The 15,744-nt window shown below is 39.6% G+C and overlaps 2 protein-coding genes across 2 annotated transcripts in view; one reads left to right on the forward strand and one right to left on the reverse strand.

Moving 5' to 3' along the window:
- The first annotated feature begins 745 nt into the window (after positions 1-745).
- LOC118775607 (SH2 domain-containing protein 1A-like) lies at positions 746-4,991 on the forward strand. Its single transcript, XM_036525602.1, has 3 exons — positions 746-882; positions 4,211-4,274; positions 4,753-4,991. The coding sequence occupies exons 1-3, from the start codon at positions 746-748 to the stop codon at positions 4,882-4,884; spliced, it is 333 nt and encodes a 110-aa protein (XP_036381495.1). The 3' UTR covers positions 4,885-4,991.
- A 5,128-nt stretch (positions 4,992-10,119) lies between these two features.
- Positions 10,120-15,744, reverse strand: part of tenm1 (teneurin transmembrane protein 1) — a 214,038-nt gene continuing 208,413 nt past the window's right edge. Inside the window, exons 30-32 of the mRNA XM_036523629.1 lie at positions 13,051-14,271; positions 11,004-11,146; positions 10,120-10,929 (exon numbers count right to left, since the gene is read on the reverse strand). Of these exons, the coding sequence (XP_036379522.1) occupies positions 10,174-10,929; positions 11,004-11,146; positions 13,051-14,271 (2,120 nt within the window). The 3' untranslated portion in view covers positions 10,120-10,173. The remainder of the gene's footprint in view (positions 10,930-11,003; positions 11,147-13,050; positions 14,272-15,744) is intronic.

The raw sequence follows: 15,744 nt of genomic DNA on the forward strand, positions 1-15,744 counted from the left end.
GCAGAGGATGTTTACTGTATGGGCAATGTGGTTTCATCATTTTCGTTTAGAGAACTTGTTTCTAAGTATTCAAAACAGGGCACATAAATAGAGAGTAAAAATATAGTTCCCATCTGTTTTTCTTCTCCTTTGATGTAAAATAGCCTATGCAAACATTACAGTACATTATATTACCTTATTGTCATTTAGCAGATGCTGTTATCTAGAGCAACTTACTAGGTTACAAGTTTTACATGTTATTCATTTATAAAGCTGGATATTTACTGAAACAATTCTGGGTTAGGTACCTTGCCCAAGGGAATAGCAGCACTGCCCCAGCAGGGAATCAAACCAGCAACCTTTTGGTTACGAGCCCTGCTCCTGACCATTATGCTACACTATCCCCATAAGACACAATAGCATATCTAAGCAAGTATTATTATTATTATTAATATTATTATTATTATTATTATTATTATTATTATTATTGAGCTGGGGGTGAGTGATTGTCATTTCATAATCATAGCTTACTTATCAGTGCACTACAACTGAACACGGCTCTCTCACTTCATTTCTTTTGCTTTTGTAGAACTAGCTGACTAAAAATGTGAGATGAAAGCAGAGTTGGGCTTTGTGTCTTTTTGCAGTTTTTTTTATTTTTTGTGACGTTACTTCCTGTAACGGCAGTCTAACTTCCTGTGCCAAGGCGGGTACTTAACAGTTTTTCCTCTCATGTCAGGCTGCAGTCGCAGCACATAGAGACACAATGGACTCTTTGCCTGTCTATCACGGGGCCATCAGCAAAGAGGCAGCGGAGCAGCTCCTCAGCGCTAATGGAAAGGACGGCAGCTTTTTAATACGGAACAGTGAGACGGTGTCTGGTGTTTACTGCCTTTGTGTCCTGTGAGTATCTGGCTATTGTCACTTTAAATGCTGTATTTAAAGTGACAATTTAAAGTGCTGTATGTCATTCTGTATTTTAGAGTAAGAATGTCTACAATTAATTGACATATGCATATCTTAAGCAGAACAGCAGTCACACTATTTTATGGGCAATTATTTTTTGCATATACTTGCTTTAAGAGAGAAATAAGAAATGAATCAGGAACAATTTTCCATAGACAAAGGTATTTTTCCATGTGACAAGAAACAGCATCAGCTTTAGTGACTCTGTTGCAAGCAATGGCTTGCTATTTTTGAATCAGGAATGCATGCTGTGCTCTGTATGTAATTAACTATGCCAGGTTTTAATAATTGCTTATTATTTCTGCCACTCATCTTTGCATAACAAAGAGAGGAAAAAAAAATTAAAAACTTGTAGATATAAATATATTCACACAATGTCCATGCTTGGATTGTTTAGGGTTGATTCTGCTGTGAGGCAATGACTAGAGGAAATTTGATCTTCTGTGAATAGAAAATAAAAAGAAACAACACTGTCATACTGCAAGTGTCAGAAACATAGTGTTGATGATGAAACATTGACAATTCAACATCATGACAACATATACAACATATGCGAATACGCTTTACTGTTCCAGATAAGTATAAGATATGGGGGTAGACAAAATAATGTTAATATCAAACAATATATAAACATTCATTAACATTTGGCCTACAAAATGGCTTCAAACCATTTTGGAATGCTTTTATACAAGGTTTGAATTGTTTCTAGTGGGATATTGGACCGGGCTTTAGGAAGGAAAGCATCCAATTCTTTGATAGATGGAAGCAGAAATCTGCTCCACGGTCTGCATTCCTGAACTTCCCATAAATCTGATGATTGGATCTTTCTTAGATCTGATGACTGGGGAGGCCGTGGAGGCGTTCCTGGTATTGCTGAAACCACTCTTGAATTTGTTTAGCAATGTGTATGGGGAAGTTATTATGACTGAAGTTATTATGACTTTAACGGCTAGGAACAGGCAGTGTTGTAGGCTTTGTTTGCCTATCTCAGAAGGAGTTGAAGGCTCTAAACATAAACCCAACCATGTTACTTTCTTCCACTTTAGTCTAGATTTTGTGCTCATCGCACCAGGCGTTGTTGCATGTTGGTCTTGCTTACAAGTGGTTTCTGAATAGTGGACCTACCATAAATATCAGCATTGTGAAGCTCACAGCATACTTTCTTTTTTTTTGCTGAGACTGGGTTACAGAATTTAATATATTTAGTTCTGCTATGATTTTTGATGCTGTTGTTTTGTGGTTTTTGACAACTGTTTGTGTATTCCTGTCAGTGAGTTTTGGCTTATGATCACTCACACTCTATCCTCAAGCAGACTTTCATTGTCCAGCATATGCTGTCATGATTTTTTTTTTTTTTTTTGCTTTTAAAAGGTCTTTTATAGCAGAATCATAGTGGTTATTAGCAGTGACAATAATATAGCATGAAAATGCATTATTGAGATCAGCAAACACGAAACAAAATGAATGACAATAGCTAAACAGACAATGATGAACAAGAATGAATGAATACATTCAGACTGGACATTCAACAGCTGTGAGTAAAACTACACAAGATCATTAAGTGATAACCACAGTTTAACAAAAGATTAATTAGATGTGGGTCTAACCAGACAGGTTACCTTTTTTTGACAAGTTTAACTATTTGTAAGTTACTCCAATTAATGTCTCATAATGTAGTTGTAACAGGAAAAAATAAGTGTTGTATGAATCATAGATGTCTATAGACACCTCTTGCACAAAATAAAATCAGCTAAGCTGCTCACAATGCCAGTAATAAACAACAATACTCATCAAATTACTCAGGAGGGCCAATTTATTAGATCTTAGGGGATGCCAGCTTATTTGTTGTGGGCATGCAATCTGTTTTTGACCAGAGGCTTCTGGGCTTGTCACAGGAGACAGAGAGACGTGCTGGGGACAGCCGTTGCCCGACTGTCGTCAGAGAGTAGGTTTCTATCTTGGACAACATGGTGCGCAAATCAGGAGAAACAAATGTAGCGTCCAGGGACATCACTGGAGGCCTCTGTGTCTGGCTTTCTTGCTAGTCACATGTTGTCACTGTGGGGGATGTTGAAGAGATCCAGTTGTCTTTGCATCTATAAGAACTTCACTGTCAGCCACGAACTTCATACCGAGTTGCACTCAAAATCAGGAAAAGCGCTACGTATTACCCTCAGCTAGGTCTTCTGGTGTCCTTGCCAGGTAGAAATGTCATTGATGTGGGGGAATGATAAAGAAACACGGTCATCTTTGCATTCAATGACAGCTGTCTTTGCTGACAGCCTCCAAGTTCATGTTGGGTCATTTAGATCTCTAAGGGTGCACTGTTTATTGTCGAGGGACTTGCTTTCAGAGCCAGTTGTGTCAAGTAGTCTTCCCCTTCCCAAGCTAGCTGAGTTAAAAAACTTTGGTGTATCGGTTTTCTGGGGGGAAGCACCCACCCCCGGGTCCCCTAACAGAGCAGGGGGAGAGAGGGGCTAAGAGAGAACAAACAAGGACATTGTTCTTGCTATACTTATACAGGGCCACTTTAAAGTTTATACTACACATGGGTACATGGTTTGGTCACTGGTAAAAAAAAAAAAAAAACAAAACAAAAAAAAAACTGTGCCTTCAATTGCCATGTGATCTGATTTGACAGTGGGAGCCCATTTAGACATTGCATGACAAAGACCTGAGAACCCCCCAGTAACCTCTGGGTGACCACTGTTGGACATCTCCTTTGAAGTGGCAGATGTCTCAGAGATGTTACATGTCACACATGCATGGCTGCACCAAGATGTTTGTGCTTAGCTTAAATCAAGACCAGTGCAAAGAAGCCCCTTTAAAAATTGTGTTGTGTAGTTTTATGGCCTGAAAGGGTGAGGATTCATGCAGAGTACTATCCCCTCCTCACTATTTTGCCAAGGCCATACATCATACATTTTGAAGACGCTGAGAGTAAAGGATTGTACCAAACTTGATTTTGGTTGAAAATATGTATCCATATCCCCTACATCAGTGAACCATTTAATTGTAAATTTGGATGAATACTTTGTATTACTGTCATACTGCAAGTTTCAGCTTCTTTGCAGAGGGAGACAGGTTTGGCCAAAAAAAAAAAACTCACCATATTTCACAGTTGGCATGGGTTCTTTTTTTCTTTCTCACTACATACACATATGTGAAGTCTGTCTCACTGCTCACACTACCTCTTACACCACCCATAACAGACCTACTATGACCCAACATTTTTTAATGTGTTTGAGCTTTTTTGCATTGACAGGTGCCAAGGTGTGGTGTACACTTACAGAATACACCAGTGTGACGGAGGGTCCTGGGCCACAGAGGTGAGAGCAGAAAGCTGGAGTCGTTTTACATCATGTGATGGCAGAAACGGGCAATGTCCATGATTCAAGCAAGAGATTTACTTAACAGTTTATTCACTGCACATGAATAGTAATCGATCGATGCAATGGCAGATCGATTGATCAATTGACTAAAGTGGAACCTGCAGACCTAAATGCTAAAGTGAGGACATTCAGGTCAAAGGTGAATGGTAGTAAGTCCGATCTACCTTCTTTTGAATAAATTCCAGCAAATGCAAACCACGGGGACTGAGGCTGGAAAGTCCAGGTTTACGTCATTAAATAATCAGAAACTCAAAAATTTAAAAAAAGAAAAAAATGAAGTGCAACTGAAAGAGGACCATGGTCTTAAATCACCTGCTTGTATGCATACATAAAAGCCTGTGTTTGTGCATGGTTTGTTTGATGTGGAAATGACTAAAGGCTCAAGTCTCTAAATAGGTGTGTATTTGTGCTTCAGACAGCTCCCGGGGTCCAGAAACGCCTTTTTCGGCATGTCAAGAACTTGATCGCTGCATTTCAGAAACCAGACCAGGGCATTGTTATTCCTCTTCTCTACCCTGTCTATGCAGATAAAAACTCACAATCCTGATTTGAATATACAAATTTCCTAGTGTATTTTACCTAGCATATTTATTTTTGTGGGGGTTATAATGTCAGTTACAACTGCGATTGAATATTGTTCCGTGAGACTTAAGGGTAACCCTCATATAAAGATAGGAATATTTATATTAAAGCAACACCTTTAAATGTTTCCACACCTATTTCTGTCAGAAATCATGAAATGTGGACTATGGATGTTTATCAACAATGTATTATATAATTTCATTTCTTTTAAATTTCTTCAATCTCATGTTTTTTTTTTTTTTTTAAATTTGCAGGAGAAATATGTATATTTCAAATTATTTCAGACTAAATACATGTAGGTACATACAGAACTTGGCTTTGTATCATAGTCCTTCAGCTATATCCAACACTGAAAGGAGACAGCAGCATTCAGCTTCAAAGAAAAGAGATGTTCTTATTCACTTTTGTACAGCATGATGTTGAACCAATGTCATTTCTCTACTTGACTTATACACATACATAGTGTTAAGATTAAATTAAAAAATACCTTATTTGGTTCTTTTTTATACTTATTTCCTATACTTATTTTGTACTTATATTTTATACTTACGAATGAGTTAAGCATCTAAAATGTAGTCATATGGACGTGTGGACTGACATTACCCTCTACAGCAATAACATGCAATTGTTACTTTCCATGAAGAATGTCTTAGAACTGTGGCTTCCTCTTCTAAGAATAAAAAGGAAATACATTAATCAAATTGTGACTACTTCTAGAAGACAGCTGTACCACCTGAACATTCTATTTTTTCAGATGAAACAATGTTCTCATGGCAAACCAGGTGAAAAAGAGTAGTAGAGAAGAGTTTCACAGGTACTACCACAGGTAAGTATTTGAAGATGACAAAAGAGGGTGGACTGAGCAGAAGGATTTTGTGGATAATAAATGTATTCACACAGAAGCCTGCACACCCTATGTATACACTCGCTCACCCCCACTCACATGGTTAATACTTTTTTGGAATGACAGATATACTGTTGAGGGAATGGTACCGTGAAAAGGAAATGCAACCTTGCAGGTATTTTATCACGTGAACTGACAATAATTTCATGTAGACTGATTTCATATAACTATATAGAGCATTGTTGGCTATATCCATGTCATATATTTGTATCATCCTCTATTTCAGCCAACACTGATTGATTATAAACCCAAGAGCGTTTTTCATTGGAGGACTTTACAACTCAATTATTGATAATAAATTATGGTTCATCACATTTAAAAACATACCAGACAGTATTCCTATTCTGAAGTTCTGGAAAAGCGAGAGGACAACAAGAAAAACACAAATCGAAACAAGCAAGCTGAGTTTGCACATTTATTTATTAAAAATCAAAATTTCAAAGTACTTTTTTTTCTGAAATATGAACTTTCCACACTCAATATATGAACTTTTCTTGTCACTATTTACAGCGAGTTGCTGTGAAGCACTTGTAGAAAACACATGCCTCTGGCCTGAAGCCCAGAGTAGGAAATGCAGTCAAGCGATTTCAATGCATTCATTCTATCAGTATGCACATCACCCACAATCCCCGCCACAGGAAGAGAGCCTTGTCTCCTAGCAACCACACTTGCAATACTCTAAGTCTTGTTGATACTAGGAGACAGTATCAGTCTAAACATTTATAAGGGAATTAAAATGAGTACTAGGGGCATTTAGTTCTGAGAGGGATTTTTTCCATTTTCAATATATTTCCATTTAATATATATTACTGTATATATCCACTGACATAATACACAATTAAAACAAACCCCAATAAAATACTGTACTCTGTAACCTAGAAAAAATTATGCAATTTTATTTCAGCTCTGTGACACATGAGAACAGATAGCTAAAACCTGTGCAACAACAGAGTTGCCAAAAACACTAATACTGAAATGAACTGTATTTAATTGTGCAAACAGTATCAGAGTTGATTGATTTCACTTTGACCAAATAAGGGCTATAGAACACTTACTATTCTCTCTCTCTCACCCATTCACAGACACACACACTCACAGACACACACACACACACTTTTGGTAAAGCATGTTTTGCACAGTGCTGCATGTGTCACTTAAGTGTGTTCAAAAGGTAAACAACTGATTATACTTTGAAAGAACACGATTATAAATAATATATCCATCAACTCTGATGACAAGCAAGAACCTTGGTGAACCTGTTCATCTGGGTAAGTAGTATGTGTCAGAGCTGTGACACAAGTCCAACCCTTCAATGTTAGCTCAGAGTGGAGGCTCTGGATCTCTTAGAATGGGAATGGGGAGGGAACATCGCAGAGTGCAAACAACTGTATACATTTAGCATAGGCTTTACTCTGTTAGAGTTTACCGTATCCATCCACCTTCCTGGGCTGTGGGACCTCCTGATTGAGAATGCCACACAAAGCTCCTCATGAAACTTGAAACATTTAACAGTAAAGCAACAGTAGATATACAGTGGTGTGAGCCCAAAGTTAAGAAGAGGTACGATGCCAGTACATGGGACTTAGCTCATAGCTGCAGTTGAGAACAAGTCCTTCATAAACCCAAGAACATATGCCCCTGGTCTCCAAATAACTTTCTATTCTTCCCATTGAAGCTTTCTTTGTGTTCTTAGACATTAAAATATGAAACTCTTGCCCAGAAAACAAACTACTGTTTGTGTGCTTCACCACATTAACTTACAGTTCCTCACACAGAGATTAATTTGTCTCTGTCTTATGATGCAGGGGCTTCCATTCCTTGTAATTGCACGTGACAGCATATCTGAGCTGTTAAAAATAGGAAGATTAGGGCAGAATATATGCATGGATGTTTTTGCTCTGAACTATAAAACAAAGTCAAAGAAACCTGGATGTCTATAAAGCAATGTAAAAGCATAGAGGTGCAACTGAAAAATGCTTTGAAAACAACATGGTATTCATTCTGTCTCTGCAAATCCATATGCCTGGTCTCAGAGCTGGGACCAATGAAAATGCAGATGTGTTTGTATCAAGTGTCAATCTGCAATACTCATGTGATTCCAATAACCCCATGTGCAGACTATATAGAACTGCTGCTTTTGTTATTTTGAAAGAGGTTACAAGATGGGATGTTTATAACAGAATTAAACAATAAAAGGGGTTTCCTGTTCCTATTAATAGGATCATAGTAGAATTAAGAATTTGAAGTTGAATGGTTGGGCTCTCAGAATAACATTTCAAAATATATTCACCAATTCCAAGAACACTGTAGTGGTTAGACATGTACCTCTCAAATTTTTATGCTCGGAAAAATCTGCCCGTAACTCAGCTATTGTTCCAGGTCGTGCTGTTCTACCATCTAGGATACTGTAATTCTTTCCGAGTAGGCCATTTAGGCAACACTGTTTGACCCATATGCTTCACTAGTCCTTCACTAGTCCTCTTACTCCATCACACTCCCTTATTCATTTCCCTCCACTGACTGCAGGTTCAAGCCTATATGACTCAGGCTAACAGTGCCTTCCTTCACACAACCCATTCAATTGACATGCTCTTATATCTTCTGACAGAACAACCCTATGCATAACAACCTTTGACTGTTGTCTGTCCCTCTACACTCCACACCCTAGAGCAAGCTCCTCATTTCAGTGCCTGCTCATTTTCAGCGTTTTCAGAGTTTGCTCATTGCAACTCACAACGTCCCACTCTAATCTCACTGTCTACTAATTCCTGTCTGCCCATTTTCATCTCAGTCTGCTCAAACTTGTCTCAAAGTCTGCTCATTCAAATCTCAGTGCCTGCCTATTCTATTCACCAATTCTCTTTTACTCCACAGCTTGCTCATTTTTATGTCAGAGCCTGCTCATTCTAATCTCACAGTCTGCTGACTCCAGTCTCAGAGCCTGCTCATTCAAATTTCAGAGCCCGTTCATTCTAATCTTATACTCATTTTGTTTCCATCTGTGCCCCCTCTGTAGTTTCACAAGCCTCTCACAACTGATATGGCATGAGTCCTTTGACACCTGTTGCCTTCTGATGACTCTTATGACTTCACCTGGAGTCACTAAGAGTGGATCTACTCTGAACCTGGACTGAGACTATTAGTGAACCTATGCTTTTCTGTAAACTGACAGGTAGCTTGTTAGGATTCCATCATTGGGTTTAGGATATAGTTACTTCATTTTTTAAATGAAATGATTCACATTACACTCACAGTTTGTAATATGAATTTAAATTACATTTTGAGATATACTGTATTCTACTCTTGTATCTACACTGTCTGAGTATTTCCCTGAATAAGGTCAGATGCTGTATATTTGAATAATAATAATCAGGGTGTTTTGTGGCATGGAGCAAGACTTGGTAAATTTCTTGTATTTCACACTTCAGATATATTTGTCTGAGAACAAAAAGGCACACACTTCACCCAGATTGCCCATCATAGTCCAAAAATGCACAGATAGTAACTTTAATCTGTGCTCTAATTTGTAGAAAAGTAAACTATACAGATTTTCAGCATTAATATTTTTTCAATAGCGCTGTTTCACACAACCGCATCTATTCACAATATTGACACTTAATAATGGGTGACAACACATCAGTTTTAGCACTTATTCTTCTTAAAGCACTTGCTATTTACAATATTTTGTGACTAAAAGTATACACTCTAATTTATTGTTACCATCATAACTTGAAAACACATTGGAATCAGAAAAAAAATCAGATTTAAGATGATTCTAGAGGGCCTTGTAAGAGCAGTAGAATCAAACAGAGTGACTGACAAAGGTCCTGCACCAAATGTTTACCAACAGATTAAATATATTGTTTAATCTATTGCTGAATAAATCAAATGTAATTTTATATGACACCTTCTATATTGATATACACGTTTAAAAAGGTGAAGTACATAATGTTAGCCTCCAAATTATCATTCTTGTTTCAACATGTACAACTCATGCAAAGGGGGTATTGTAACACTCCCAAGTTGCTCTGGAGAAAAAAAAAATCTGTCCCATTATAGAAAAACCTAGCCACTCCAAAATTAAAAGCTAGCAGTACTCTCAATAGAACCAATTATCATAAGACAAAAAAAGGAAAAAAAAGAAACTTTTATCACTGTTAGAAAGAAACTCCAATCAGAAAAAAATACCATCATTTGTCACATTTAAAGGCAGTTGGAATTGATTCCTCCAGTTTGTCTTTTTTTTGTCATGTTTGTCATCATCCTAGAAAAAACAGTACAACAAATAGGTGAAAGTGTAAAAACAGGCAGTCTTTGGTGAAGGAGAGGCGGTGAGGCATGTCGCCACTGTTACCTCCTTCCTATCTCGCTCTGTCTCATGAAGTGAATGTTGTTGGCACTATCAGAGAGTTCCAGGTACTGTTCGACGGACAGGACGAAGTAGCCGTCGTAGCCCGGCACCCGGCCCGTGGCCAGCAGCTGCTGTTTCTCGCCCTCTGTCCATGCCCTGACGCCCTCCTCACCCTCCTGCAGCCTCTTCTGCTCCCGCGCCCAGGCCAGCTCCACCGCCCTCTGCCGGGCCATCTCCAGCACGTGCTCCCGCTCCTCGTCGGCCGTGGCACCGTAGCGGACATTGAAGCACAGAGCCCCGTGCTGCAGCTGGATGTCGGCAAAGCGCCTAGTCCTCCCGCCCACCACCGAGGTCATCTGGGACACGGTCACGTTGACACCGTTCTCCAGGACGCGCCCGCCGCCCACGCTGCCCATCGCCGTCAGGTCCTCCTCCAGGGGGCCCGACTTAACGAAGTAGTGGGTGTCCCGGCCGTCCACGGTGAAGTGCAGGCCAGCCAGGTGCACGGCATGGTTCAGGACGGCGGCGATGCGCCGGCTGTCCTCGCTGGCCACGCCGATGATCTCGGCAGTGACGACGTCGTCCATGAGGGCGAACTTGACCCCCTTGCCAAAGACAGACGACATGGCAGAGAAGCGGGGTCTCTGGTCCTGGCAGCCTCCCAGTGTGCTGCTGACCTGGGTCATGGGCAGGCGGTCCAGAGAGATGAAGTTCCTCAAATGTTTCTGCAGCTCGCACTGAATCCCCAGGGCCACCTGTTACGGGATACACCCTATGAGTGCCTGTGCGGCAGAAAACTTGGTGTTACAGTGGCAGTGACCTCACTCACCTTGCTGGGATCCCAGTCCTGTGTCTTGGTTTGGGTCTTCATCAGTTCGTAGGTTTGCTCCATGCTCTGTATGTCTGGCTTGGGAAAACCAGGTACGACGTTGTGGAGCTGAAAGCCAAACAGCTGCAACCAGCTCCCAATGTCTGGAAACAGAGAACCATGAGGGGGGTTGAAATCTATCGGTACTTGTCTTTCATCAGCATAGATGGGTACATTTCTTCAGGAGTTACAAACCTGTTTTGTACTGGCAATTACTTAGCTTCTCATTAATAAGTATCATTTTGCATTATCATATCATCAGTCAACAGCAAAAGTAAGTAAAACAAGCATAACCAAAACATGTGATTAGAAAAAAGCACAATGACCTGAAACCAAAGGCTGTCATACCTGAAAAATATTTACCTAGCAAATACTAAAATTTACAATTACAAATAATTGTAACAATTACCATAATAACAACAATAATAGACAGACCGAGAGTGAATGCATTAAAATAACAATATCACATATACGTACTAGGGAAATTTCTAACATATGGGTCATTCCATGCCAACTCACCCAGAATTCATAACTTTTCCCGAGTTCATCTCATGGATTTTCTCGAAAAAAAAAATAATGTAAAAACTTCTATTAAATTCATAAGACCTTGCAACATCCTATAGCTCTACTCCAAATACTTTTTAGTTATGAATTTTTGAAAAGTTTGAAAGTTTAGCCCTTGGAGCTAAATTTCATCATTTTTGCGATTCTTTGTATGTGTATTATAAGCCTCACCAATTGCTTATTTTTCACTGGTTTGAAATTTGTACTGAACATCCAAGAAACCCTATGGATGATTTGCAACATGTATTCATGTAAATAGTTATGCTGAATGTTTTACAGTAATCAAATTAATAAAAATAAGTAATTTTTCACCTGAACGAAAAATGTTCAATATTCAAAAATGAATATCTCCACTAGTTTTCACTTTCTTACAACCAAATTTTGATTCTGTGTAGTATTAACACAGTTCTATCACATCTAGAAGTTATTTGTTCCTGCATAAAAAATTGAGTGTCACAGATCTTGCTAAATATAGCTTTGGAGCTGAAAAACCCACTTTTTAAGATATTTTGACTGTATATTTTCCCAGGAAGGATTATTTTAATTTCCTTGAAACTTTTTTTATGGGAAAGTGTTAATATTCATTGCAGATATATAAAAATTTAAAGATGTTATGTTACTCCTTCATCATTTAATAATTTTTTGAAAATAGCTATTTTTTGGTGAGCTGGGAGGTCCTAGGTGAGTTGGCATGGAATGACCCATACATAAGAACGTATGTACCATAAAAGATACTGTCTTTTTAAGGATTATTTTTAAATCAGTTTTAATCAGTTATTTCCTTTGAAAAATGAGCTACAGGTGTTTGAAGGCAGCTTGAGGGTAGCTTGCGGCCTGAAGTTAGCCACAGTGAACGCTTTCAGTTTTCTCAAGAACATTATGCTGTGCTTCCTGTTGTGATCATGAGAGTTAAACAAAAACCTCATAGGGTCATACTGAAGGCATCTCAGAATTAGTCAGTGTAATTACTGAAAGGCTTCTATCTACCTGTTACTGGCAAAGGATGCATACAGCAGAACAGTTCAGAAGAAATAAATGTTTGTTGTCATACCTCTCAGGTATAAACCAGTGCAGTCTATATTTAAATACCAAAATGAATACAATGATTTCAAATGAAATTGAACAAAACAAAACTATAAATAAGTATTACAAGTATGAATTATAACAATTATTACAATTATAATACTTATAAGTATTATAATTAAACATTATATTATTTAATTATGGTATTATTTAATTATTTAATATTTAATAATATTTAATAATTTTACTTTCTAAGTAATTAAAGTAAAAAGTATAAATTATGGTTACTGAATACATGACTTAGGCAAGGGTGAAACACTGCTGTATTTTAAATATGCTTAAATATAAGACCTGATATAAACTTCAGAATGTGACATGCCCTATTAATAACAAAGTATGCATTTTTGAATTCATGCTTCACCTGTAGTGAACTGAGAGACATCCTGTAGATCTCCAAGTGGATAATTGTTTTTAAAGGAATACAGGTTGAATGGCTTTGGGCTGGTGCTGAGCTCTGCCCACAAGTCATAATTTGGGGTGGTCCAACGGCCAGCCACCACGTCATAGTCCCGCCGCCCCAAATGAACTAGCTTTGTCAAAGGGTCATAGAGACCACCGTGGAAACCAATGATCAGCTGGAAGGAGGGATTGGAGTCCTGGTAAATGTCTCCATAAGGGGTGTACAGCATTTCTTTCACAATTTGCCCACGGCTGCTGAAAATGGCAAGCGGGGTGCCGGAATTATCACAAGCGACGTAGTACTCCTCACCGCTGCTGAGCTCCATGGCTATGAGGTGGCCCTGCAGATCATAATAGAGGGAGGTGATTTCAGAGCTGGAGTGGTTATACATGTGTGTTACTCTGGTCGGCTTGCTGAGGTCTGCATAAAAGAACTGGAGGTGCTGACCGGCATCTGTCCGGCTGGCCACCCGCCTACCCAAACCATCGTAGCGGTAGTGCGCGCTCCGTTCCGACACTTTGTTGTAAGCTTTTGTCAGGAGGCCGTTGGAATTGTACTCGAAAACAACATTGCCCCGAAGGCGAAGGAAGCCGTCGTCATCCATTTTGTATTGTATTTCCCCCAGTCTGGTGATGCGATCCCGCAAATCGTAACGGAGCGGGGTCAGACGGGCACTGTTGCCATGGCTCAGTAGGTTGATGTTTCCGTTCAGGTCGTAGCTGTAGCGCCACTGGGGCCGGTCGTTCACCGACACGCTTTGCAGCTGGCTGTCGGCGTCGTACTCATACGAGTACCGAGTGATGTTGTTATCCACGCCGATTCTGATGTCACAGATTGTGATGCGGCCCATGCTATCATACTGCACCGTCATCCAATAAGCGATCGACTTCAGGATCTCGTACTGGACCTCGATCACTTGTCCGTTGGCGTTGAAGATCTTGGTGTGCTTCATGACGTGGGTTGTGATGACCTGGTTGAGGTCGTAGTTTATGACGCTGAATTTTCCGAACTGCTCTACGCGCCCGGAGACGTCCACGTAGCGGTAGAGGTCAATGGGGAGTGGGGTTTCGTTTATCATGGCTTGCATGCTGGTCACCCTGAAGTTGTTGTAGCTGTAGTCAAACCGTGCATTTACGAGCCCTTCCTCACTGAATCTGAAGATTTGACGGCCAACAAGAGGACCTGCAGAAACAAATCATGTTTACCATTCTTCGAATTTTGCATTATTATTAAAAAAAGGAAGAAAACTTTCTTATCCCATTCACTAAAATAATGATTTACTATTTCTTGCACAATACATGCAAGGGCTATTTCACATGCAGCTAGGGATGTGAAATGTGTACTTAACCCTTTCAACCATGCCCTATTTTTGATGTGTACTTGCATTTTGGACTCCACTCAGGTTTGGGCAGATTATGATCAGGATCTATAATAGCTATCCACAAATGCCATATTTTTTAATGGCTAATTTCTCTGCAGTACCACCAGAAGCCCTGACCATGATATGTGGAATTGGACATGCCCTTTTATACGTGTTAAAGTAATTGTCAGGGCTCCCGCCCCCTAGCTGTTGTGTTTTTGTTTTTCCCTGTCCATGTGCTTTTGTTTTCCTTGTGTTCTAGCCCTGCCCCGCTCTCCGCCTTGTCTACGCCCACCTGATTGTCTCCACCTGCCTGCCTGCACACCTGCATCCCATCACCTAATCAGCCCAGCCCTATATCTACCCTGCTTGTCTCTGTGTTGTTTGCCAGATTGTTTCAGTGTTTCTGCCTGTCTCGTTTCCCGCCTGTTTTTCCCTGTTTGGATTTTTGCTGGTTTTTGCCTCGCCTGTTCCTCGACTTCGTTTTTTTGCCTGCCCTTCTGTCCCGATTGCCTGATCTGCCTGCCTTCAAGGTTTGACCCTGCCTGTTTCTGTTTTTGATCCTTGTTTTCCCCTTGGACTGCCTACCTGGTATTTTGACCCTGCCTGTTTTTGGACTGCCTGCTTGTTTGACGATTCTGCTAATAAACGCCTGTAATTGGAGCACTCGTGGTCCGCGTCTGAGTCCGTGCCTGAGTCCTGACAGTAATATTCGGTTGATGGAAAGAGGAGTATTCACCTGAATGCTCCTTCGAAAGCAAATGTGTGAACTCGGTTGAAAGTATAGATTGTCTGGATTATGCCCTTATAAAACACACACACACACACTATAGCAACATACTAATCTTCCTACAAACTCTACTTTACAGTTTGTCATTTTGACAAAATAACATAAGTTAGCGATTAATTCATGATACATTTAAGTTGAATTGATTGAATTTGAATTGTATATACTTGATAAGTATCTAAATTGGAATACTAACTGATATGTAAATTCTGCATTCATGAATGCATTTAACTGCTGAGCCAATCATTACATATAGTAGATCTGTACTAGGCACACCTCATTCAACCAGTCAAGTGATAAGTAAGACCTTTAACAGTCCAAATAGTTTTGCTTGTGGTGGCAGAACACATCAAATACACAGCTGGGAGTCTGTCCTGTCCCAGGATAGTCAAAACACTATGAAAAAACTAAATCTAAAAAAGCCAACAAAATTAACAGCAGTTGAATGTGACGAAGTATTAGCTGGGGGCAAGGAAATGCTATGCTTAGAGATTAAACTTAGACAAAA

The sequence above is a fragment of the Megalops cyprinoides genome, chromosome 3, assembly GCF_013368585.1.
Source record: "Megalops cyprinoides isolate fMegCyp1 chromosome 3, fMegCyp1.pri, whole genome shotgun sequence".
Taxonomy (NCBI): Eukaryota; Metazoa; Chordata; class Actinopteri; order Elopiformes; family Megalopidae; genus Megalops; species Megalops cyprinoides.